The sequence below is a fragment of the Salmo salar genome, chromosome 14 (genome assembly GCF_965601325.2).
Source record: "Salmo salar chromosome 14, fSalSal1, whole genome shotgun sequence".
In the NCBI taxonomy this organism is placed as follows: Eukaryota; Metazoa; Chordata; class Actinopteri; order Salmoniformes; family Salmonidae; genus Salmo; species Salmo salar.
The window spans coordinates 94,399,632-94,426,231 of NC_138304.1; the positions used below are offsets into that span (position 1 = coordinate 94,399,632).

Sequence of the window (26,600 nt, forward strand, 5' to 3'; positions counted from 1 at the left end):
TGGAACATCCTGGTGGGTCTTTAACCCATGTCAGCAAAAATAGAAAGTAATCGCGTTGGAGCGTGATGACTCGCACCTGATTCACAAAGGCGTTATGTTTGTATTATAGCTTCTTTGTTATCGGTTAATTAGTCCACGTACACATCATGGCTACTGAACATATTAAAACAATCTCTTATGTAAAATATATTTGATAACACTGAGTCGTGTCATTTCACGATATGAATCGAGTAGCATTTTCAAATCTGTTTATGGCTTATATAAAGATAAGTTAAACACCCAATGTGGGAATCAAATGGTAAAATACCAACTTATTTGATCACATAGATTCTCGGAATGTGACTTTGATAAAACATATAGAATAATCTTAAAATACCTCGCCAAATGGGAGGATAATGAATAGTTCCTTATCGTTTTAGAACAAAGCCTATGGGATAGCTTTATGCTGTGGCACATATAAGTATCACATATAGTTGTTAGTCAACGGGTTGATAAAAAAAAAACACTAATTTCAATATCGCAATAATAGATTGACCCTTCACAACAAACCGGTAGGCTACAACGTCATCAATCTGTAACTATGTCTGACGAATTAAGACTGGGGATGTCGTTTTAGTTTAATGAAGTTACGGAAGATATAAGTCGTCTACTTGTTAAAGTAGGGGCCGTTAGACAATCCTAACATTTTGATTTTGGAACTGTTAAGATGCTGAGACAGACTATCCTAACAGCCTGATGTAGCCTTATTAATGCTTTTTAACATTCATTTTGAGTCCCGTTACGGCATCGCAAGGTAAACAAAATCTGAGTGGGCGACCAATTGCGTAACATAAAGCTCCAGATAATGTCTGTTGTCTCTCGTTTTAGCTGACGTCTGATAGGGTACGACAGTTTATTTAACTATTCTCAAAGTCCCTCATCCATCCAGAATATTCTAATAATAGGCATACAAAGAAAGAACTTGTCTGACTTGATAATTAATGTCTACGTTTGTTATTAGGCCTACTGTTTAATGGATAATGTGGACCCTGCACGCGATCTAGCTTTAATATCGAATAGTCCTACTCAGTGTTTAGTATTTTAGCTGTGGCTGAGGGCTGAGGCACAGTTTGCTTTTATTCATATTATTATGACGTGATAATAGGTAAGAATACCTACAGAAAATGTTTTCCTGAATTCTATATGAGTGCATCACAATGATAGTATTATGACGCGATAATCGGCAAGAATGCCTATGGAAAAATGCTTGAATTATATATGAATTAATCATTGCGCACTTTATTTTTGGTCCATTTGTAGTCTGAAACTAACTTTGACATTTGACTACTTGCATCATTTCATTTAGGCCTATTTGTGATACACCGCTGAAGTTCACAAACTACAACCAATTGACCATATTCTTTATTGCGTTATACTGCAGCGAATAAAATATGCTGTAGGCTTGTGTATTTTCTCCCTAAGCAATATAATTGGAAAGAGAGCCCCTGGCCGTAAACACCACCAAGCAGACAAGCCAACGACACGTCTATCCTTCTTCTGAGAGATCACATCATTTTTCACAAGTCTTCGCTAAAACCCTCCAAAACACGAGATTGGCTTGCAAATGCAACATTCCGGTTACTTTTCCAATGTGAGACACATGATGCCTAAAACGGTTTCCTTAGACACAAAGAGAATAAAACGTTTGCGAAAACAAAATTATAGTAAAAGTTTATACCCTCCAAAGCTTTCATTCGGCCAGGAATTCTCAGCCCTCTTCTGCCCTTTTCAAGAACAGACCGCTCCTTCAAAGACTGAATAACCCAACAGACTCGTCCGCTGGACAGCAACTTTCAACTTGACCTTGGCCTCTAGCCGCGTCTACCCAGTAGGCTATGTAAAAACCAACTGCGCCAAACTTGATAGCTATTTTCTGTCTTTGCATATTGTAAAGCGAGGGGTATGGTATTTGCTGTGCACACTAACGTTATATCCGAATTCTCACTAATGTATTGAATGCTCGAACCTGTATCCATCACTCTTACTTGAGTGATAAGAAAATGGGGCGTTTTGATTGAATCACCCATGGATTTGAGCCAATATATCTTTAGTTGCAAAATGAGATGGACATTTTCCAAGTCTATATTTTGTTGTTTCAAAGCATTGTTAATTTTAATTCTCATCTGATTATTCTCTATCATATGCGTGTCTTTTGGATGAGTCGTCCGTTTTCCCCACAGTGGTTCCGTCTGTTAAAACACTATTAGCATTAGTAGTTCATCTCCATCGTCTTTTAAGGGATATTAGGAAACGTGTCTTTGGCGAACCATTCCTTACGCTATGTACTGCTAGTCGAATTATGTGAGCTGTATTAGGGTTTGAATGGATTATACTTTGTGGAATTAATACAGGCCCACAATCTTCAAAATAATCAGCAATGACATTGTGTCATAGACATGATTACACGTTCCTTTATGTGCGTAAAAGCAACGTGTATGGATGATTTTAAGTAGGTGAAACACCGCAGTCGTTTGAAACAGTCTGGACAACTAAGTTCTTTTTATTTGTCTTTCCAATTATAAAAGAGGAACCTTTTCAAACAAATGTGTCCGCCACACAGTTAGGTTTGAAGTGTAACCTTTATATAGGAGTCATAGGAGAGGATATTTGTTTGCTTTAGATTTACTCACTCGTTTTTGAGCGGCAAAAAGACAAGCCAAATCCCTTGATAGGTACGGTCATCTAACAACACCGCAGTTTTCTACATTTAATTATCTGTACTGGGAGATGTTTATCGTGCTCTTTGCATATCACGTGGGCCCTTCTTGGCCAATGAAGGCGCGACCTTGGTTGCACCAGGGCACGTCAGAGTGGTTTACTCTCTCCGAATCAGTATCTCCTTTTTTCAGTCTCTGTGCTTTTTAAAAAAGAGCCAGAAGCCTCAATGTTGGATGTCGTGCTATGACAACGTCACTGCTCCTCCGTCCTCGCTGGGTCGACCCGTCGGTAATGTTCCTCTACGACAACGTTTCCGATGAAGTGAGCAAGAACATGGACGCTAGCGGTGGAGGTTTTGCGGGAGGCAACTTTGCGGCGAACCAATGCAGGAACCTGATGGCGCACCCCGCGTCCCTCGCTCCGAGCACCGCGTACTCGTCAAGTGAGGTCCCCATCTCCGGTATGGGTGAGCCAGCCAAGCAGTGCAGCCCTTGCTCGGCTGCGCAAAGCTCCTCCAGCGCGTCCCTGCCCTATGGATACTTCGGTAGCGGCTACTACCCGTGCAGAATGTCGCACCACAGTAGCATAAAGTCGTGCGGCACGCAGCCCCCCTCTGCATACGGGGAGAAGTATATGGACACGTCCGCCTCGGGCGAAGACTTCACCTCACGGGCCAAGGAGTTCGCCTACTATCCGAGCTATGCGTCGGGGCCATACCAGCCCGTTCCCAGTTACCTGGACGTCCCCGTGGTACCAACTATGAGCGGGCCAGCAGAACCCAGGCACGAGCCCCTGCTGCCCATGGAGAGCTATCAGCCGTGGGCTCTGACTACAAACGGGTGGAACGGACAAGTCTACTGCACCAAGGAGCAGCCTCAGCCCGGACACATGTGGAAATCCTCCTTACCAGGTACAACACAAGGAGAGAGCCCTGAGGTTTTTACGCAATAAACCAGACAGTCTTTTCAGTGTGTTTTTATAGTTATATGTGCGAAATATTTTGGCCTTCATGTAATGCCTAATGTAACAACATTTTCGAAACGATGCATTTTTTGTAAAACTATCTTGTATGATAGCATATGGCTAGGCTACTGTTGTAACCTTATACCATCTATTTTGTTTTCCGTTTTGCTCCACCAGACGCAATGTCTCACATAGGAGGGGACGTGAGCTCCTTCAGACGTGGAAGAAAGAAGCGCGTGCCATACACCAAGGTGCAACTGAAGGAACTTGAGCGCGAGTACGCGGCCAATAAATTCATAACGAAGGACAAACGAAGGAGGATATCGGCCCAGACGAACCTGTCCGAGCGACAGGTCACTATCTGGTTTCAGAACAGACGCGTAAAGGAGAAGAAGGTGGTCGTCAAAGTGAAGGGTATCAGCTAGTTCTGAACGATGGGAATTGAGTCCCACCACACACACACACACACACACACACACCACACACACACACACACACACACACACACACACACACACACACACACACACACACACACACACACACACACACACACACACTCAAAATGCTCTTCACGCTTTTTGGTTGGAACAGTTGACTCATTATATCCCACCGATCATGATTCACAAATGTAGGCCTGCTTTGCCAAATTCGTTCCCGGACCTTTTTGGAACGAATATGCATAAAAACTGTGGACCTTCCATCTTTCCTCCATGATGTAAAATATTGTTCGCGGTGAATGGATCCCAAAGCAGAAAGAGGCGTGTAATTTTGCGACTGGCATGCAGTACAGGAAAACAGACACCCTTCAGAGGTGTGTGTTTTAGTTTCTCATTTTATCTGCAACTTCACCGTGTGGAGGAAAAAAAACATTTGGAAATCCACAGGAAGTGACGGCATTTAGGATTATAGCTTCCACGGTTAAATATGAATCCGTTCCATTTCCTCTTCAACACACCACTTATCATGTGCATCTTCATTTAAAGTGAAGCTTTTTCAAATGGTTCTCCTGCTCTCACTCATAACGAATCCATGGTGCAATCCCGCTTGTAATGCATAGATAATGGTCTGTGTGCCCATATGAATCATAGGTTTTATACTGTGTGTGTATTCATGTGGTTGTATAAGTAAACTATGCAGACAAAACTATCATATTTTAAGGCATCTGTGTGTGTCTGTAAAACATGTCGGTGTAGAAGGATTGACATAAAAATCCGTCCCAATAAAATATGGACATTGTTGAATCAATCATATATATCCACGACTTCTGTTTTGAACATCCATCCAGTATATTACACAGAAATGGTTCCGTTTTTGGTGACATTTTGACTGAAAAGATCAGTCATAAGTTGGTTGAAGTTATGCTTAGATTCAGAGGCAGTGTGAGAGGCTCGAGTAGGTCTGTTTACGGTATGTAAGGAACGTGTCTGACCGCCGTGATTTATGCGTCACTGCGGAAGGTCCTCGTTTAGCCATACTGGGTTACTCTGGGCTCTGTCGTTTCTTGTACGTTCATTCCATGTGTCGCCTGGTTGTGATGGTATTACGAAGAGTCTGAATCTATCTATTGAGTGCATCAAAAATGTCTAATTCTGGAGAAAGATCAAATAATGGAAGTGGGTTTTGAGTGTATGTGCAGGACTATAATGCCAACATCGCCATCTACTGCTGAAATTGTCTCAAGCGTTCTACACTACTTTGCCACATCAACTAGGCTATTATAATAATAATAATAATATAGTTACATTTATATGAGATCAATGTGGAAATATTTAGCAACAATACTTGGACAAACAGCCTATTCGACGCGATACTTGCTCCAAATGTTCTCTATTTGTTTGTCCTGTTGTGTTTACTGTTACATATGTAGATCTCAGTTGTGAATGTTCCGTTCATTTCGATTATTCTGATTCTTTTACATGCTTTCACAGGCATTTTTCTCAATTTTCGCGTCATAATACTATTACTATGATGAAATCATATAGAGAATGCAGGAAGCGTTTCTTCGATAGGAATTCCTACTTATTATTACGTCATAATAATATCCGTAAAAACGTCAATTCGATGCACGTTGTCTCAGCCACAGCTAAAATATCAGAATTTCAAAAGCGTTTCCATATAACCTCTTCAGCGTCACAGAGGTGAGCATTTTGGATTTTGAACATCAGTAGGCCCCCCCCATCTGTTGCAGAAAATACCCACGCGCGGTTTAGGCTATTGTTGTTTTCGATTTCCTTGAGGTCTTGCACTAACCTGCAATAATATTTTCAATAATGTATTCAATGATCTCGTCATCCCAACGACAAAGTCTGTATGAAAATGTTTAGCATTTTGGCATTTCTTAATCCCCTATATGACTGATCATCTTTTGTTGTAACAGGTGAGCGTCTCGAGTTCATGTCTGCTGATATAATCCATATCACACCAGATCACAAAATGAGAAGCGATTTCAAATGCTGGATATTATTGCTGCAGGTCTAGATTGTGATGCAGGTCTACATGTTTAATTCTAAAATAGTTTGTATTGAAAACGTGCATGGGTGGCACATTATATTAACCGCAGTACTAGTCTAATCCGTGAAGTAACATTATAATGAGCTAGAAGCCTATACAATACCATTTTAGCGGAAACGTTTTTAGATTTTCTTGGAAAATAGACTTAACAATAAAGATGTAGGTACTTAAGCTACCTGATACTTATACGTTGTTATTACATTATGCACATAGGTATGCAGGCTAATATGAAGTGCTCACCCGTGAATTTAACATCGAGAGAAAAGGTCGCAGCCTTTTGATTCGCTGATGCTGCGTTACCACGCCACCAGCCGTAGCCTTCAACTGTTCTATTATTCCCATAAAGAAGTGGTTGAAAATGTAGAATTTATATTAGAGCGCTTTCTTAAATAATATTCTGATTTGCACCATGTACTACTCTGGTGACTTAAGATAAAAATGTATGTGTTTCTCGTTGACAGGCCTACCTCTTGATTATATTACCGTATTAGTGGAATCATATCCGTTAAGTCTCAGTGTACTAGGCTTAGGACTGTATCATGCATTTTTACTGTGGCACAGACCACTCTTCAAATATGAGAAAGAACGCGGACAAGAAACTAGCAAAGCAAGCAAACATGGTGATTATATAGAGGAAAGGTTTTGCTCTTACAGAACCCTTAGCAATAACTTGTGTTTTTATTGTTGTAGGTAGTCAAGAGCTCCTTGCCATTATCTTCGTGAATGCCAGGCTATGAACATTTACTACAAGCATTATCTTCGTGAATGCCAGGCTATGAACATTTACTACAAGCATTTCACGATTAAATAGAAACTTACTATAACTGTAAAATAATTACTCATATGTATCCTGCGGTACCTGAATTCTGCCAGAAAATATAAATACATATTGATCCCACGAATCAGAATGCATAGGCCTTCGCCATATTTGGCTACATATTTCAATTTCATTGAGGTTATGTTTGTTTTCTGAATAAATATATTGAGTGTAGGCTATGTTGCATTGCAAAATCAATGTCTTCAACGCAGGAAGCAGCAAACCAAACTCATATAGTCTATACAGGTAAACATACCAGAATATTAAATGTTTTCACCCTCTACTAATTTAAGTTATCCATATATCGTAAATATATTGATTCAGTTGCTGCAGGAGGCTTTAACAGAAAAAAGATATGTTATTTAAGAAAAGCAACCGTCTGGTCTTCTCCGTGGCACAGGGAAATAACAAGACGCTTCTAGGCTGTGCCATTGTCTTTTGCTGTTTTTAATCAGTGATCTCGCACACCTGTGGTGCATGGTATTTTCCCAGCAACATCCGGAATCACACATTAATACATTTGAAATAGAAACGGTCGCGTCCTTATGTTTTTTCTGATTCAAAAAGTTGCTTCTATAATACTAATGACTAAACACCGTTGTAGATGTTATGTACGTAGTCTATAGGCTGTCATGAAGGCAGTATAAATGTGCTATCACATCAAAATATAACATTATAACATATCTAACCTATATAAAGATAGAATGTCTCTTGATTATAAACAAGTTCTCGAAATAAATTGTTTTACTATAGTACTTTTGTATTACTTTTATATTAGTAATACATGCATGGTTTAGGATGTATAATAAATTATGATTTGCAGTATAAAACAGTTTTTTAATTGGTAACAAAACATGTAGACCTAATCATATAATAACTATTTAAGCAGCATAAAGAGCTGAATTTAAAATTAAGTGTTGTCAGTAATTCGTAAAGAATTACAATGTAAAAATATGCTAATTATATATTTAACTTCTTCGTTTCTCAAAATGATTATTACACTAAATCCTCTGTCAGACAAATAGAAATCAGGGTCAAGTATGACTTAACCGAGAGCACCGTCTGCGTGCAATGTCTCCGTCCTTGCGTACACGGTTCCGACGCAAACATACGCGAACGCGCACGCCACCCATGGAGAGAGATATTCAAACTGTGGCTGGAAGTAGAGCAGAGCAGGCTGGACTGGATTCTAAATCTGGCACACGCCCAGCGCTCACTGCAGCATTGCTGGAGTCTTGCTGCCACCCAAAGGCAAAGCCAGGCATGACAGCTCCTAAGTAATCCAGGCCGAAATTCAATTTGGCATTCCCTGTTGCGTAAATGAATGATATACATGCAGGTTGAGAGAGCTCCACATAATTCACTGTCTTGCTGATTCGCGCTTAATGGCAAACGGGCTAAGTGAAGTAAGAAGTACATGATCGCCTGTAAATCTTTTTTGCTGCGCTATCAAATAGTCCAGACGTTTTAAGTTCTATAGAATTTCACTATTCCATTTCCATTTCATATCTGCACTGAAATATCTGCTTTTAATGAAACGTCCACAAAAGGTCATATCTTGTTTTTTGCCTTTCTCTATGGAGAATACATTTTAAAAAAAGTTTTAATGGCTGTTGGCGGTCAATCCTAACAGAAAAAAAACATAGAAAAAAGCTTTCAAATTTAACAAAGAAAAAAAACATGATGTAGGCCTATTGTATTAACCGTATTGTTGTCTGGCTGAGGAGCAGCCTGCACTCTCACACTGCGCCCCGCTCTCCCAACTCTGTCACGCGGGGAGGAGATGAGTACAGGCCGGGGCTACTTTTTTATTTTAGTGTTGTGCTCTTTGCTTTGACCCTCGCTGTCTACCCGGGTAATGGAGGAGACTATGAAGAGGGCTGTAGTCTTCAACTGGCTGGCCGAGATATACCGATGGCGTTTTCCAGAGGCCTAGCCTGCTAGCCAGGATAGCGCATACAGATGTGGTTGAAGCTCACGCAGTATAGCCTGCTAAAATACCTTAGCCCGGTAGACACCGTGGGATACGGCCGTTTTAACAGCGGTCAAGCAGAGGCACTTGACCGAGGATATGTGCGTCACACCTCCGTAGGCTGCCCTGGCCTATGCGTTTACTTTTTCCTTCGGCCCATACAATTCAGTAGGTCTATTCTCAATTTCTACGAGGAAGGTGTATTGACACCAGTGATTTTGTAGCCCACTCCAAAATGAACCTTGTGTGCGGGCAAAGGAGTCCGGCTGCAGTGTAGTATGTTGTCTTTTTCTTCTTCAGTAGGCCTAATTATGTCTTAGTTACACACTTTGTTCGTTATTTGTCTGTTTTTACACGATGCTATTGTGCTCCGATTTGCGTTGACAGAAAATAGATGGTGTGCCTTGTTATCTGGAACGGCGTAACATAGGTCATTATAACGGAAAGATTCATGAGATTTCCATCTGAAATGAAATGGAAAAAGATTTAAATATTCTACAATGTTATTTCGTTTTTATCGATTCAAGCACACATTATATATGTTCTAATATAGACTATTGTCTCATCATATTAACTCCAGTAAATCTACCATTATAGAGCCGCGTGGTGCATTTTGGTTTCATACCGTTCCCTATATAATTAATCTGTACTCTGAAGTTCAAAACATTACAGTAAAACAAAGTATCACTTTTGCATTTGAGATTCGCGATTTTAGTTTAGTCTAAGCCTACTATATGATAAGTTAATGTTTAGTTCCCTAGTTGTCCACATTGACTTGTATATGAGCTATATTTTCCGTTAATATTCTAGCCTAAATAAATATCACGCAGAACACAGGGCAACAAATAGGCCTAAATCATACACATGCAATTTTCCTTTAATTGTGTTATTCAGATATAGGTCCCATACCTAGAACCGGAGAAAAATAACCTGTCATCGTCGACAAATCAAAATCTTCCCTCACCCGAATCATAAACAAACACAAATATATGTTATAGCCTGTATTTAAATATTATTCATGGGGAAAATAAGATGACATTATTTTTATTGAGTTATGAGTACATTTCTATGATGAGTCCTTTAGGGGACGTATTCATTTTACAAGGTAGAAATAATGTAGTTTCTGATTGAATGTAGAATTGATCCAATTAAAACAGTGTACTCGTAGTCTAGACATTGTTATAACAGCTTTATATGATTAACTCATGTTGTATCTCTAGCGAGCGACATCCATAAGAAAATTAAGTTCAAAAGCACGAAATGCGTCAAGAAAAAGTAGGCCTGTTTTCGTTGCTGTGTTTCCGTCGTCCTACGGTATATAGGAAAATGATTTGGATAAGCATAGGGTCCTAATATTGGTGGGTCTACTTCACACTATATTACATGCCCAACACTTCCGTGACTCCTACAGAAGGCTTTAAAATGGAGAGAGAAAAAAAATGCAGTTTTGTTTCACAATTTATTAAGCTATAGCCATTGCAACATTGTGTACACAAGTCAAAGGTCCTGGTGAAATTTTTGAAATGTGTCTTTTGCATTATGAAGTTATTTGATGTCAGTCGTTTCCCTTGAATTGATGCAAGAGATAGTAAGGCTAAAGCCACGTCCTCCCATTGACCAGGGAGATGAATAGGGTTCCCACTATGGGCGCTGTTTTCCCTTGTGGTCCCTCCTTCGGTTCCTTTTTCGTCGCCGTCGCCCTCTCCTCACATTTATGTCACCTGTGGATAAATAAACAGTTCTTTACTGATTAAAAAAAAGTTCACGCCTCCTGGTATCTTCGTGTTTGTTAATTCGTATTAAAGTATATGTCTGGGCTTTTTGGTCATGTTTCATATGACTATATCTGTGTAGAAGTAATCGCCCTCGTCGGCGCCCTCTTCGCTTATAGACTTGATTACCGCCTACAACTCAACAGCCAAGATGGGATATCATTAAAGTTCAAAAACACATTTTTTTTCCTCACAACTGGGCATAAAATAATCGCAAGATAAATATTTAGTTCTAGTCTACTTTTGACGAATCAACATATGGAAATGAAGCACATGTTTTGTGTGGAAATGCCGAGCAGTCTCGTCAATAGTAAAGGCGATGCGTTTCGTGTTGGGGCTTTGAGTAATTGACTATAAGCCTATGCAATTTAGCATCACGACTTTTCGTGGAATACTCACGCTTTAGCAAGATTAGAAAAATATTTATTGAACACGAAACGAAATGTATTTATTTTGTATATTGGAGGTTTTACAGCAGGCCTAATGCTTTCTTTCTGTCTTGGGTTTAGAATGAATGTTATTGAAACGTGAGAATCGGTTGCTATGCTATAGGCCTATATAGCCCCATTGGTAACTTATTCGATGTTTATGTTGAACATGTAAATACCAATTCAGTTGACATTGTTGAAGACGTGTAAGACATCACCCACGTTTTTCTTTTGAAAACAATAGACTTTACGCAAAAGTGCAAGGTTCATTTAAGTAGCCTAGGCCTACGCCATTTTGTTTCCCATTCATTGGCTTTATGCTGAATAAATAAACGATACACAAAACATGGTACACGCCAATAATAAATTGGACACATCACTTTCTGAATGGTAAAATCGTACTGTAGTCAACAACAACAGTTTAATGAATTTTTGTATATCAATAATCCTTGGGCTTTAGTAGTAAGTCTAACGGTAATTGAAGAACAAAGAAACAATCAATGGAAAAATGAAGGACTTTTTAAAGACATATCCCCAGACAGCAAAGTTGAATTGTTTCGTTTTGTAAAAATACTTATGCCATGTGTGCCTATTTGCCACTGACCAATATTCCATAACAACTTATTGACTTGGATAAGTCTAAAGAGTTACTGTTGGACTTTTACCTTTATTCATCCTCAATGTGGCAGCCCTATCGCCTTTATTACCATCAGTGGGACTATATCAATGCCTGTTTGCGTCCCTTTGTTGAGAACAGATCTAGTGAAGTGAACATTTTACTGTGCGTAAAGTTAATTGTTTAATGTACCAAATGGAGAGGACTATAATCCATGGGTTTTTGGTCATTATTTTTTTAATGACATTTTTTATTTCACCTTTATTTAACCAGGTAGGCTAGAAAAACATTACAGTTCTACGATGTAATATCAGTGTAAGCTTACTGGTGTCTTGGGCTCAAATGAAAACTACACCAGCAGATCTGCTATTCCAAAGTCTAGAAAGCAGGCCACGAAGGTGAAGTTCATTTTTAGACGTCACTTCACACATGCAGAAATCGATCTGTCTTGTAACCTAAAGCCACCTTCTCTTTTCCTTAACTCACAGTGTTGTTGCCAGAAGCTGAAAATGAATTTGTAATTAGGGAAACTTCATCCGGGGCATACTGTGCCCTTAAATGGCGTCTGCACTCCCTACTGTAAGGGCCTACCCCGCGGCGGTGACCATCTCCCTCCGCCGAACTTGAAGTCGACCGCACAGACAACGCTATGGCGTGGGGGGCTTTTACGCAGAGATGCCGTCTTGTTTTTTGGCCACCGAAGAAAACTCACAAGACCTTAAGAGATTTCGTAGGGTCGACATGAATCAAGTGTGTTATGAAGCGTCTTCCTCGAACATAAAACTGTTTACATGTTGAAACTTAAATGTCTCTCTTAGCTTGTTTCTAACTTTAGTGAATGATTTAAAACCTTTGGGTCAGTATAGACAAATAGTTTACGTAGAAAACACGTTTTTGCACCTCATGCATTTTTTATAAGAGTAAGTATGAATCTTACCTGTGTTTGTTAAGTTTTAGAATGTCTCGTTTTCTTTTGTCGCTGGACTGCTTCGGCTCCTGACTTTGTCCGTGTAGGTGGCGACTTCCTATCACGCCTGGTCGGTTTGATGGCGTCTGGCCGAGAGAAATAAACGCAGTAGAATACTATAGGAGCTATAAAAACTCAGGTCTGTGGCTTTGGTATTCCTGGGCACCCTGTGCTCAATTACGGCTTAAAAGCTCTAGCTCAAGTCGTAGAATTTGTCTGGATTGACGGAGGCGGAGCGTGTGGTTGCGAAGGCATAGGGTTTGTTTGTGTCCCCACAATCATTTGAATAGGAGGCGATGCATGAACGGATGACCCGAGATATTCTAATGCTTCTATTTGTTTCTATTTTGGAACAGGGGTTTAGCTCATAGCCTACTTACCGTTTCTTAATGCATGTTATGTTTTAGAGGTCATATTACAGTACGTGTCACGTTGGCGCGTTCTGAAGCTCGGTGTGTGTGGAGGTTAGGCCGGGCGGATTTGGGTAAAGCGAGTCCCCGCGGTCCTAATCCGTCCTCACGTCGCTCGTTTACAGAACATTAGAGTTAGGTTCCACCAGCTCACAACACGCAAAACCCACCACTGTGGTCTATCTATACGCAAAGAGACGGATATCTTCATTGTCTTATTTATAGTAAAAATGACAATACCCTACTATCCTACATAATATAATAGAACACGTATCATCACATGTAGCATATTCAAAATGTATCATCCAAAAATAATCTCGAAAAGGATTCATCTAAATATGTTATTTTGTATTTCAATACAAGAAGTAAATTGTATAACCTAATACACTTTATTGGGTTGTTAATAACTCATAGGCCTATGTGTTTGTAATTCTATTCAATAGATGCGAAATGGGTACAACACTCGTGAGGAAAATGCACTCTATAGTATATAGCCTAATTATGAGATATAACGATAAACACTTTTTTAATGTTTAAGCATTAACCTTTTTTGACTGGTGTTCCACCTTTGGTTAGATTGTCTATACATCATGTGCTAATAAGGAAATAAATGTTTACCCAACATAATCTTTAGAATGAATAATGGTTTCGAACATAATTATTGCTCATAGGCCCATGGAGCCCATAAGAGTTGTTTAAACGTTTCTCGTGGAGTCGGGTTTAAACGAGGACAATGTCTGGAGAAATCTTTCAAAACAAATCGGCTATTGATTCAACATCAATGTATTCCACAACGCTCATAGTTGTAGTGTGTGGACGCAAATATTGTCTGGACTATTGTCTGGACTATTGTCTGGACTATTGTCTGGACTATTGTCTGGACTATTGTCTGGGCCGCTGAAGGGGTGCTCAGTCTGTTAAACGGAATTGGACTGTAAAACTGAATTGCATTGTAGTTCACAATGTCTTGTAGGTCATAGAAATAGATGTCTATTTCCTCATTCCATCTAGAAATAGGCCTATCTGTGCGTAAAACGGTACTTTACGCATTGTGCAATCTGGATTCATATTGCTATTTACAGGCGGTGAGACCTATATTCGTATATTATTCATAAATCACGGAGTTCAAGTTAAAAACAAAACTAATTTTGCAGTAGAGGCTTAATTATGCAACCTAACTAGTAACGAACTACAATTAGTTTAACATAGGCCTATTATGATTCAACAAACATCAATTTTTAATTAGCCTATTGTTGGTCTAGCGCTGGGTGTTTATAATATCCAGACAGACACCCACAATCAATTCATGGTCATTTCTCTCTATCTCTATATCTACTGCGCTCAAATATGAAGTATTGATCCGGTGCTCCTCGGTTATCGCTGTCGTAAACAACATTGTGCAATATAGGCAACTTTTTTAAACCGCTTACAAAACGTCCGTCTTTTTTTATGTTGCAAATTTTAGGTGATGTACGGGTTTGGAGTATTTTAACAGCCAAGCGTCGATATAAGCTGTCTGTTGGTGTTGTCTAAGTGTTGCATGGCCTAAAATGTCTGTTTGGTCGCTGAAACCTGCCTGGAGGCAGGGCCAAACATCAAGGCTTACTTGAACATGACCCTGATTGACAAATGTTGCCGTGAAGCCAAACGGTCATGATATAATGTTGTAAATTATGAGCACACACCTCAGTGACAAACATCAAACATAGCATGGAAATATGTTATTGTTATGTCTTTGTCTTTGCGAAAGCATAATGACGAGTCTTGGATTTTACTATTGAATGAAATGTACTTACACGTTATGAGGATACAGATATTGTTGGCACGCCTCAAATGTGTAATATTTCTAAAGACATCTTCAAAGCCTCAGGGATATCATAAAGCTTACAAGACGAGTGCCCTCCCCTCCCCCCAGATTACATGTCGAAAGGCGCATAGCATATGTGAAATTGATATTGAATCAGGTTAGTTATTCGATAGAAATATGTCATTTCCCAACATTTTAACAACCAATGCAATTATAGTTTTCCCTCTGACTTGCTGCATGAAAGGGAATTCATTTCAGACCGACATGGCGATAAACCACCAATGTCAAGCTTCAGGACAACTAGCAGTATGTCTCTCACTCATTCACTGAATAAGTCCTCACCCTCCATGATGCTCGCGCACGCGCGTGCACACTCTCACTCTCTCACTCTCACTCTCTCAATTCAATTCAATTGGCTTTATTGGCATGGGAAACATGTTTACATTGCTAAAGCAAGTGAAATAGACAATAAACAACAGCTAAATAAAAAATAAACAGTTAACACACTCTCTCTCGCTCTCTCACACACACACACACACACACACACACATACACACACACACACACACACGCACAGGAAATCTGTCAATTTCTGCTGCTTGTCACGTGACCCACGCCTCCCCGGAATGGATGGAGTTGGCTCTCCACGTCAGCTTACGTCTCAAAATTTCTGCCTAGCGAACCAGCTTCAAAGAGGCACGAGCCAGGGCGCTCCAGAGCCATGTTAAGGGCGGCTATAGAGGCATGACCCAGATTGTGGTAGAGTGAAGGAATTATGGATTTTGACGAGCTGGTCCCTGTCGGTTCGAACATGTATTTGCCCAGTTGCACCTACTACGTCTCGGCAGGGGCAGACTTCTCCGGTCTACCCTCATTTTTGTCCCAGACCCCGTCTACTCGCCCCATAACATATTCGTACTCCTCTAACCTGCCGCAAGTCCAGCCTGTGAGAGAGGTGACGTTCAGGGACTATGCTGCCATTGACGCGTCTGGTAAATGGACACACCGGGGGAACCTGCCCCAGTGCTACCCCACCACGGAGGACATGGTTCACCGGGACTGTCTGTCGTCGCAGCCCACCATGGGGGAAATGTTTGCCAAAAACAACCCTGCCGCAGCTGCCGCGTACCACCACCACTCCGGCGCGGGCTCTGCAGCGTCCAATTTCTACGGAAACGTTGGCAGGAATGGGGTGCTTCCCCAAGCCTTCGACCAGTTTTTCGAGACAGCATATGGCAACGCCTCGGAAACGCCGTCGTCTAACGACTACTCAGGGAACACAACGGCCATCAAACAAACAAGCTCCGTGGCAGAGCACGCTCCACCGTGCCGGGACACTGAGGGGAAGGAGCCACGCGAGGAGACCAGCAGTCCAGAGTCCTCTTCCGGCAACAATGAGGAGAAATCGAGCAGCAGCAGTACGTATTAAGTCAGCACCCTGGTTATGAGAGAAAGTTTGCAATCTAGCGCGCTGCTGTTAAATTCTTTATATGGTGTTTTATAAGCGTATAAGGTTTATAGAGAGCCTGTAGATTTCCCCAACAAAACTTTGTTATAAACTTCAGGATCACGTGCTTGGAATTGAAATTGGCAGTGAAAGAAATCAGAACTAGTGATTCTTCTTAAAACTGCCTAAAGTTTTTAAAAAGCACGTAGTTATTACTGTGAATTGTAACGTAGACCTAATATTCCCGGTCATACATTAATCATAAATGTAGCCTTGTTTCACGGTTTCTTAGCGTTAAAAGAGCACTTACTTGCGTGTAATGAGAGGGGTGCCTCTGGTTTAGGGGTTAGCACATAGGAGCTCGTGCGTTAAAGCAATCTGGCAGTGTGTGCGTTGCACTAGTATGCTATTTGTCATGTTCCTGATGGAGAAATCATGAAGCTTATCAAATTTAATCAATTCATGTGTTATTACTGTTGATGTTATTTTATGATTAATTGCATTTCGTCTATAGCCTTACATGCCTGCTGAAAACTGTCAGTTATCATGTATAGCATATGCAGTGTTCGTATCCACAACACTGCATATGCTATTTAATGGCTTCATATTGTAATTGAAATGACTGCATAATTAATATATAGAAATTAAGAGGCAATAACAATATTTTTCGTCGTATTGATTTGGACCACATGCGTAATTATAGAGTGCCCAAAAGCCTATAACAATGCCTATAAATCCTAGAACATAGTCATGGATAATATGAGCTGTTTGTATTTTTTGTGACCGACATTCTCTTCTCTCCTCTCTTCTAGATGGACAGAGGACTCGTAAAAAAAGATGTCCTTATACAAAATATCAGATCCGGGAACTGGAGAGAGAATTCTTTTTCAGTGTGTATATCAACAAAGAGAAGAGACTGCAGCTCTCTCGTATGCTGAACCTCACCGACCGCCAAGTGAAAATCTGGTTTCAGAACCGAAGAATGAAGGAAAAGAAATTAAGCAGAGACAGATTACAGTATTACACCACGAACCCGCTGCTTTAGGAGTGACTTGTCATATGCGTTTACAGACTTATTGACTCGCTGTGGTCTCTTTTCCCTGACGTTTGTGGCAGCAGTAGCAACAACACAACAACAACGTCTGCAGCTGCAACACGATGCTCAACTGTTCATTTCAAGTTCGAGGACAGGCAGCAGAATCTCTCCTGATTTCCGACAGTTTGAGAACGAGCATGATTTAAGTTGACACACTGACGGCATTTTGGCCATCAGACTTTGTTTAAAATATATATTTCTGCGGATTTTGTCCTCACCAAGACTATGTTTCTTGTGTATCCTAATAATATTGTGACACAGTAGGCCTATTGCCTTCATTTTCGCCTCACAGCGCCGACAGCCTTGCCAGTCTAACAATGACTGAACCGGGTTCATTTTGTAATCGAAAAGCCTCTGGTAAATTAAGTTTTCTGTTAGTAAAATCGTACGAATGGTGACGTGGTATAGGTTTTTTGTTGGCAGACAATATGTGATGTTGTGCATTTCATAAATGAGGCTATGACTTTCATTAATTAATTGGTGTGACCAAATAATGAGACTTGGAAGGGCGCGATTGTAAATTGTCTCTGTTTGTAAGGTTATTTATTTTGCAGCCACTGATTTTCTATCACTTTTAAATACCAGCTGCAAAGCTCTATCAGCAAAATAATAAGGACTCGGTGTTAAATGGTGTTGACCCCAAACCGTGACTAGGCCATTGCGACCATTGTAATAGTTTCAACACAACACATGTAGTATCATCTGTTTATATTTGGTATACTTGATTACCACACCTAATTTGGCTTTGAATTTGATGTTAATGCACGGACAAACCCAATGAGGAGAATATTAACCCTATACAGACAGAACCTGATATAAGCTTGTTCAGCCTCATTGTAGCCTACGAATTGTTGCATTGCGACACGCCTGTTGTTAATATAGGTCATGTATGCAACAAGGCCGCAATGTTTCGATACCCATATTCAGCCAATATGCATCCAGGTTTTGTTCAATAGGACGAAATATTTGTTTCTATTATTCACAGGTCTTTTTGTTTTCTGTTGCAGTAACATGAACGTGAAAAGCGTTTTGAAATGTATTGTCAGGGACATAATCTTGGATTAACTGCTTGGTATGCCCCAAATATTCTGTATTATCCTATATTTCGAAATTAAAAATGAAAAGATTTTTGAAGGAATGTACAAATGTGACTGGTTATTTTACTCAGACTGGAAACCATTTTGAAAGCTGTTTAACCTTCACACAGGCCTTTTACGCACAAAGAAACAAGACAAGAAAATCCTATTTAAGTATTTCAAACTGTTTTGTTAATTCATGGAACTGGTAGATTATACATCCAACATTTGAGAGTTATTTACTCGAATGTGAAACCTTATTCGTGTAAACGATATTTGTGTGAGCGATTGATTGATTCATACCAATATTTCATCAAGCTACCAATCGTAAATGTTGATATGCACCTAAATGTTAGGCTACTATTTCTTATTTGTATCAGGTTGTATTCTCTAATGACCTTTGCTCATTGCAATTGTATTGGGTGACATGAACATCTAGGTACTATTTGTTTTGAACTCACTGACGTATCAGTCAGGCTTATCATTCAATGGAGTTCATTTATTGGCTTTGAACTTTGAATATGTTTGTCTCAATTACCCACAACACTGTGGTAAACAAGCCGAATACAGTCACCATGTGCATCTCCTTTTCATTCATCTACTTGTGTCTCTCATGGATTGGATTAAAATCATCCCTTCTTCCACAACATCCTCCTAAACGAGCATCGCCATATTTGCTGTTATTATCACTCTGTTTATGAGCGCCAGGCGCAGCGCAATGGCGTTCATATATGACAGTCAAAAGGGCCATAAACGCAGGGAGAGAGAGGCTGAAGTTTATGGTTGCCTCTCTCCGGCATAGTCCGGCCTTGCTTCGCCTGGCGCATCCTTTACTGCGCGCTGGAATTCCGTCCCTAATTACTGGACATCCTCCCCGTTCCCGCAGCAACGCGGCCATAAAATCTGTCTCAGAGTCTGGAGCATTTGTACAATCGGAGTGCAGTGCAATAAACCGTCTGAGACCCAAGGTTATCAACTCTGTTACCAAGGAGGCGAGAGCGAAGACAGGGGAGAGGACGGATAGGGAAAGCCTCTGCTCACTGGCCGCTTCGACTTCATTTGAGAAGGTTTTTCCCCCTTCGCAAGTTGTCCTCCTTGGATCAGAGTAGCGGCTTGTGCTCAGTTGGAGACGCTTCTTCCTGCCACAGTGCGGCGCTGTTGAGATCAATGTCATTGTCGTAGATCTTTTTGTTTCCAAGAACTCGAACCCAGCACAAGAAACCTTCAAGATTCTCGAGGGATACAATACCTTTCAATGCAGGTACATTTTCTCGAACAAAGAACAAAACCTCATACTCTGTTAGAGAGCTGGCTTTTCCTGTTTTCAGAAGTAGATTATTTGAACAGTTTATTTAAGTACAACTGTATTGTAACGTTTCTTTCCTTTAGCTGTTTTGATCATTAGGTTGCACATTCAATATGGTGGTCAGTAGTAGAGCATGATGGGCAGTATAATTGTAGAGGGCCTAGCTAAGATATTACATGTAGTAGCCTAGCAACACATGTGCGAGACTGAAAGCCTTCTTTTGTGCTCTGCTACATTTGTTAAGCTTGTATATTTTACATGTATAAGCATGAGCCAAAAATATATCGCTAAATATCTGTCCCAAATATCCAATAGAACAGGCCTACTTTAAGATATCAAGGTTATTACAGGCTGAAAGTATTTGTTCACAATCATGGAAAGTGGGGAGTGAATGTGTTATCTAAAGTAGTTTATCATTAAATATTAATTTCAGTGTGTTTAATTTGTTTTATATAAAAAAAATTTTTGATGATCTGGATTAGTAGGCCCTTCTAAATCACAACAATCACTTGTGAAATCACCACTCTCACCCATAGCTGGGCTTTTTGGAATCAATCTGCATTTGGTGTCCTTCCAGAAGTCATTACTCTCTGGGTCGTGCCAAAAGTATAAATGATGTGATTGAAAAAGTAGGTTTGATTGTGATACGCCAGAAACGTGTCCGTTTCCTTCTTGTTCTAGACGCTAGAGAGGGGGGGGGGGGGGGTATTCGGTATCATTCCAAGGCGCGGATGGGGTTCGCCACGGCTCTTGAATGCGCGTGGACACCCCTCTACTACTCCTTTGTCTCGTGAAAAATAAATGCTTCCGCTGGATGTAATAAAACTCTGCATTATTGTTCATAACTGCACTCGCGACGAACATGATCCGTCCGAAACGGCCTCCCCGGCCACCATCATATGAGGTTGATCAAAGCGTTGTTCAGAGTAAACTGTTTTGGGGGAAATGATAGCTGGACAGCTGTGAAATGAAGATTTAATAGCCGCAATTAGGCTAATAACTGTAACACGGAGATATAAGTGATAGGCCTAGGTTACACGTCAATACAGGAGCGTGGGACGTGTGCTGACTAGAACTGTTTCAAAGCTGCATGTGCACAGAACTAATTAACGTCAACATTATTAAGTACTGAATTTCGAATGGCTGATATTTTATAAGATCATATATAGATTTGCTGATGGTGTTTTTGCTGATTTGTCTGGTAGTTAAGTTCACTCGTAATGGTATGCAAAATTCACTGTTCAGTTTCTAGAACAGGCAAATAAATGTTAGCTGCATGGATCATATATACAGTATATATAGTCAATCCCAGTTATACACCATATAAACATGCTCTTTCCTTATACTTTAGAATTGATCAAACTATTACCAGTCTCGCTTCTATGTTTAATTGGGAGATATAATGAATAAGATGTCATTTTTCGTGTCAGTGCAATGTTTTTTTTTACCATCTGACTATTATCCCACTAGACCTAAAGCACAACTATAAGCCTATAATAACGAGGCAGAAATTGTTTTTAGGTCTACATTTAAGTCCACGTTTGTGTTTTGGGGGGTTAAATCACCGTGTTGACTTACTTGCTCAGGTTATTCCCATTGTCTGGTTGGGGTATTATAGGGCCACAACTGGTCTCCCTCCATTTGGTTGCGTCCATTCCTCTCTCTCTCTCCAGGTTGAAGTTAATCTCGGTCAGTTTTGACTATTACCCGGGCCAGGTGGCTTGTGGCCCTCAGGCTCTGTTTTCACCCTGTGGTGTCCATCTCAATGCAAAATGGAGAAAAATGTATTGTTATGGTTGAAACAGCATGTCAATTACATGCCCACAAAGGTACTTTACACGTGTGGTGAATTGTGTAAATAAGAAATGCGTAGGTTCATATAGGACATGACACACCTTTATATTTGATGAACGCATAATGATTATCTGCATCCATAGTTTGCTTTTACAATGCCTCTGTAACACGCTACTAGGCAGCACATCGAGGCTACACATAGGCAGCACATCGAGGCTACACATAGGCAGCACATCGAGGCTACACATAGGCAGCACATCGAGGCTACACATAGGCAGCACATCGAGGCTACACATAGGCAGCACATCGAGGCTACACATAGGCCTAAGTGCTGCTATTTGAGTCGGATATACAGTCTGTTTTGATGTTCCCGTATGTATATCTTATATAATAAATAGATCTAGAAGAAACAAATCCTTTGAACACGGAGAAAATTGCTGCACGTAAAGCGTATAATGTTCCTGCCAATTAGGCCTACTGCCTTCATCGGTGTTTTATTTCTCTACAATCCATTTATTTGTCAATGAATTAGACCTACGCAGTGATCTATTTTATATTAAATCAGTGTAAAAGAAAGTGTAGCCGTCTTGTTACGCCCTGTTTACCATACCTGTTTAAACCTGAAGGAAACCTTAATGTTGGCTTAAAGTTGTCACTTACATTGCGGGAGAATTGTTGACAATGTGTGCGCATGAAAAGGTGTAGGCTATAGGCGCGAATGACTTGCGAAGTGGTTGTTTATTTGATTTGGTTTAATATGAACTAATGTGCTGGTATTATTTTTCCAACGTTCATTTTAAATTAGCTTTATAAGGTGTACATGTAGCCTAGTTGTATGTAGTCTAGTGTCGATTAAACAGCATCTGAGGGCTGTTAAACCTTGTAAACCTCTGATTTTAGTACAGCAACAACGCATAGCCTTATCTGCAGTTGAAGGATGGAACACTTGAAGTCTCTAAACTTTTGCAAAGTCATCTTTAAAGGTCACTAACCTACAGTGTAAAATAGGGTTTCAAATACTTTTTATAATTTTTATTTCATATTAATTGTATTATAATGAGGAGGTGAACACGTCATTATTTAGTAGAAGTTTCCTTTATTGGTCCTGTTGTTGCGTCTGTGTTGGTATTATTTGAAACGAATATGGTTTCCATTTTGTCTTCTTGTGTGATATTTACGCATATAAAGTATCAACTATAGGGAGCCATAGGGCTTAAGACAAATGAATCATTTGATTAAACCTTATGCTTATTTTATTTTACGCACAGTTCAAAATAATAGGGGATAAGACGCACTTCTCTTAATGCTGAAAAACGAATTGGTAGTTGATATGGAACATATGCTGCAGAAGTCCCCTTTGCGCATGCATGGGTGCGCATAGACTACTTTTTATTTTCGAATGTTTGCATTCTGCACATAGGGCCTCGCCCCGTCGGCGCTATGGTGGTGCATTAAAGCGAGATGAGAGAAACGCTGTGCTTTCTCCTTTCTATTCCTCAGACCTACGATGGCCCCGGCTGCTACGTGGTCGTGGATGGGGAGGGGCCCTGCGTATCCGAGCGTTCCTATTGGCTCCAGAGTCTGCACGGTGGAGAGGGGGGTACATCTAATCATATCCAGCATGTTTTGCACAAGAAATGTCAGCCAGAAAGGGCTATCTTCTCCCCTCGCCAAAATACACTACAATCATGTCATGTTCGGACAGCCCCGCAGGAAACGCGTTTTTTGTGGATTCTCTGATCAGCGGTCGGACCGAGGGTGCAGGGGGACACTACTACCCGGGCAGCGGCGTGTGTCTGTCCCATAACACCGCCTCAGAGGTTCCTTACGGACTACAGAACTGTGGATACTTCCCTGGCATAGGCAAGCGGAGCAACGCAGGTCCCCAAAACATGATGTCTGCCGCGTCAGGCGCGTATATGTCAGGCATGGAGATGTGGATGGACGCGCAGAGGTCGTGCAGAATGGACCGAATGGACCAGCAACAAACTGTTGGTCCCCAGGTCGCGCCCTGCTCGTTCCCGCAGAGCATTAAGGAGGAGAGCGCGTACTGTCTCTATGAACCGCAGAAGTGCCCCAAAGCCTCCACAGCCGAAGACCTGACATACTCGAGGCTAACCACAACAGGCTCCGGTTCAGGCTCGTGTACAGTCACCGACGGCGGCGGGGGTACTGTACCCGTGCCTGGCTACTTCCGCTTGTCTCAGACGCACGCACGCTCTCATAAAGTTTACCACGGAGCCCAATCGAACCCCTCTCATTCTCACTTTGGCCTACACCCCCCTGCACCGACTCGTTTCCACACCTCGACACCCCAGCTGTCCTCAGCTTTAGCCTGCTCAGCCACGGCGGAGCACGAGAGGAGAGACACCGAGGAGGCTCTGCCCTCCGGTAACGCGCCCAAGCCCCAGCAGACGAACGCCCTACTGGGGAACGAGGAGACGCCAGCGTCCTCTGAAGGGGAACCTTCCTCTCCCGAGAAAGCTGAGGTGGAGCTCGAGAAGGAAAAGTCCGTGAAAACGACTAAAGGTGAGCTGTGATCATTAAAGGTGTTGTCACTCACTCTGCCACGGTTGGTTTTATCTCATGCTGTATCGTGAAGCAGGTATGGCGACAAATAAAAAGATTAGAACACTTGCCGAGAGACGGATTTCTGCTTTAGCATTCAGAGGTCATTTAGGGGTTTGTTTTTATTCAGGGATTATATATGGTCTATATGAGGCGACACCATGCTTTAGTTGAGACTATTTTAATGCCTTAATATCAAGCGGGCATGAAAGGTTTGGAAAAATAATAGAAGCAATTCAGTAAAAATGCTGTGGGGAAAAAGCAATGTTATTATAAAAAAAAATACATTTAATTATTTGTTTTGGCTTAGGCTATAGGTTTATCATAGATTTTCCATTATAGGCCCTTGTTTCTTTGGACAAAAAAATACTTCACTGTCGCTCAAAATAGGCCTAACATTCGTAGGCTATGTCTATTCACTATCTACTAAAAACGTGTTTTTATTGTTGTCTGTTGATATTTGTTGTTATTATAGTAGGTCTAAAATAATAGAAAATGTTATACATTTCATAAAATATCTTTCAATTATTACCTGCACATGTTTTAAGTTCAAGCAAAGTACACAAGGCCGTTGAACCTTCCTTATGGAAAGGCCTATATCAACCCATTGACCTACACAACACACACACACACACACACACACACACACACACACACACACACACACACACACACACACACACACACACACACACACACACACACACACACACACACACACACACACACACATACACATACACATACACATACACACACACACACACACACACACACAAGCGTGCGCGCGGCCTATCTTACATCCCAAGCTGTCAGCCTAAAAGCATGTATCTACCATTTCCTTTAGGAGACTCAAAAAGTGAGAGCACCGCCAACTGGCTAACAGCAAAAAGCGGCCGGAAGAAACGTTGCCCATACAGCAAGCACCAGACACTGGAGCTCGAGAAGGAGTTCCTCTTCAACATGTACCTGACTCGCGAGCGTCGCCTAGAGATCAGTAGGAGCGTGCACCTGACCGACAGGCAGGTCAAAATATGGTTCCAGAATCGCAGAATGAAACTGAAGAAAATGACCCGGGAAAACAGGATTCGGGAGCTCACGTCAAATTTCGGTTTTTCGTGATAACACTGAATGTTTTTAATACGGTTTGTATTAAACGAGCTTTAGCTATAACGCAAGTTGAAAAGGGCACATCTTTCTTAGGCCTACAGGCAAGCCTTGGCATCGTCCTGTATAGCTACTGGTAAAACAACGGGAATGTTCTCGGTTGTTTCTTATTTCTTCATATTTTTGTTTAATTGTTCGTTGATTCGGTTCTGTTATTGCTGTCACATCTTGGAATAGGTGTCTTGTGGTTGACATTTTATCTAAATTGGAGCTATAATATATTGCATATATTGTGGAGTTTCTTTAAAATGTAGATTGCATGAAACAACATGATTCAGGCCCCCGTTTTCCTGCATTTTGCAGTGTGGATCACACAAGGCCTATCAACAGTGAGGCATTAAGATGAGTCGCCCTATAAATGTATTGTTCCGATATATTATGATGAGTTGAGGATCATTTTGTTGTGTAGACTCGAACTAAGGGAAATGTACATGAGCAGTCTACATTGTGAAAATGTTTTTATTGTGTATAACATTATGTACATATGAGATTGTGTTTTGTGTATTGCGTAATAAATTATCAGTTCACATATACTGGATTAGACTGGTTTTTGAAGTCCGTGTTTATACTTCTGTATTTCTCGCTATTGTTTTTCTGTAAAATAGTATAGGCATTTTGGACAGGCTATTGACCCCCATTTGAGGTTGTAGGTACTCTTTGGGTTGTACATTGCTTGGCTTTTGCCTGTCCGTTCAGAAATGTTTTTAGGATCCATGGAATAGCTCTCGGAAACGATGTAAATGTTACACCAGTCATAATGTGTCTAGGCGGTACAGGCACAGGCCTATAACGCTGCAAGGCGGCATTTGTAGTTTTATGACTGGCTCGTATATAGCGATTCTCGCTTTCCCCAAAGACTGATTTCAGTCGAGAGAGAGACGTTTAGCCGGAGAGGAGACAATAGACAGTGGTAGAAAGTTATACTGCGTTTTGGCATTTTTGGACAAAGTCATCCATTCATTTTGTGATTGGAATAGTGGAATAACTTCGATGGATGGGTAAGTCCATTTGTTGTTTGCGATTTGTGTTTTCTGGACTCAACATGTAAAAAGAAAGACAGTTTCCAGTGCAAAGATTTGATAATGAACATTAAAGAACATGGTACTTTCAATACAGGCTCGTTATGAACAGCATTGGTGTTTGAAATCGATATGAAAACCGAAGAAGACGTGGCGGTATACAT

The 26,600-nt window shown here is 40.8% G+C and overlaps 3 protein-coding genes and 1 long non-coding RNA gene across 4 annotated transcripts; 3 read left to right on the forward strand and 1 right to left on the reverse strand.

Moving 5' to 3' along the window:
- The first annotated feature begins 2,908 nt into the window (after positions 1–2,908).
- Positions 2,909–4,085, forward strand: hoxa13aa (homeobox protein HoxA13aa variant 2). Its single transcript, NM_001141676.1, is given in 2 exon segments — positions 2,909–3,633; positions 3,838–4,085. Coding segments are annotated over 2 exon segments (711 nt in total). The 5' UTR covers positions 2,909–2,940; the 3' UTR covers positions 3,856–4,085.
- A 6,318-nt stretch (positions 4,086–10,403) lies between these two features.
- On the reverse strand, positions 10,404–13,015 carry LOC106570519 (uncharacterized). Its single transcript, XR_001320691.3, has 2 exons — positions 12,717–13,015; positions 10,404–10,684 (listed from the first exon to the last, which is right to left on the reverse strand). It is a non-coding gene; the product is annotated as an uncharacterized LOC106570519 (long non-coding RNA).
- Positions 13,016–15,584: 2,569 nt separating this feature from the next.
- On the forward strand, positions 15,585–17,786 carry hoxa11aa (homeobox protein HoxA11aa). Its single transcript, NM_001139560.1, is given in 2 exon segments — positions 15,585–16,381; positions 17,223–17,786. Coding segments are annotated over 2 exon segments (876 nt in total). The 5' UTR covers positions 15,585–15,738; the 3' UTR covers positions 17,456–17,786.
- Positions 17,787–19,509: 1,723 nt separating this feature from the next.
- LOC100194469 (homeobox protein Hox-A10a) lies at positions 19,510–25,948 on the forward strand. The gene is made up of 3 exons (XM_014142936.3): positions 19,510–19,843; positions 23,183–24,211; positions 25,098–25,948. The coding sequence occupies exons 2-3, from the start codon at positions 23,320–23,322 to the stop codon at positions 25,370–25,372; spliced, it is 1,167 nt and encodes a 388-aa protein (XP_013998411.1). The 5' UTR covers positions 19,510–19,843; positions 23,183–23,319; the 3' UTR covers positions 25,373–25,948.
- Positions 25,949–26,600: the final 652 nt, after the last annotated feature.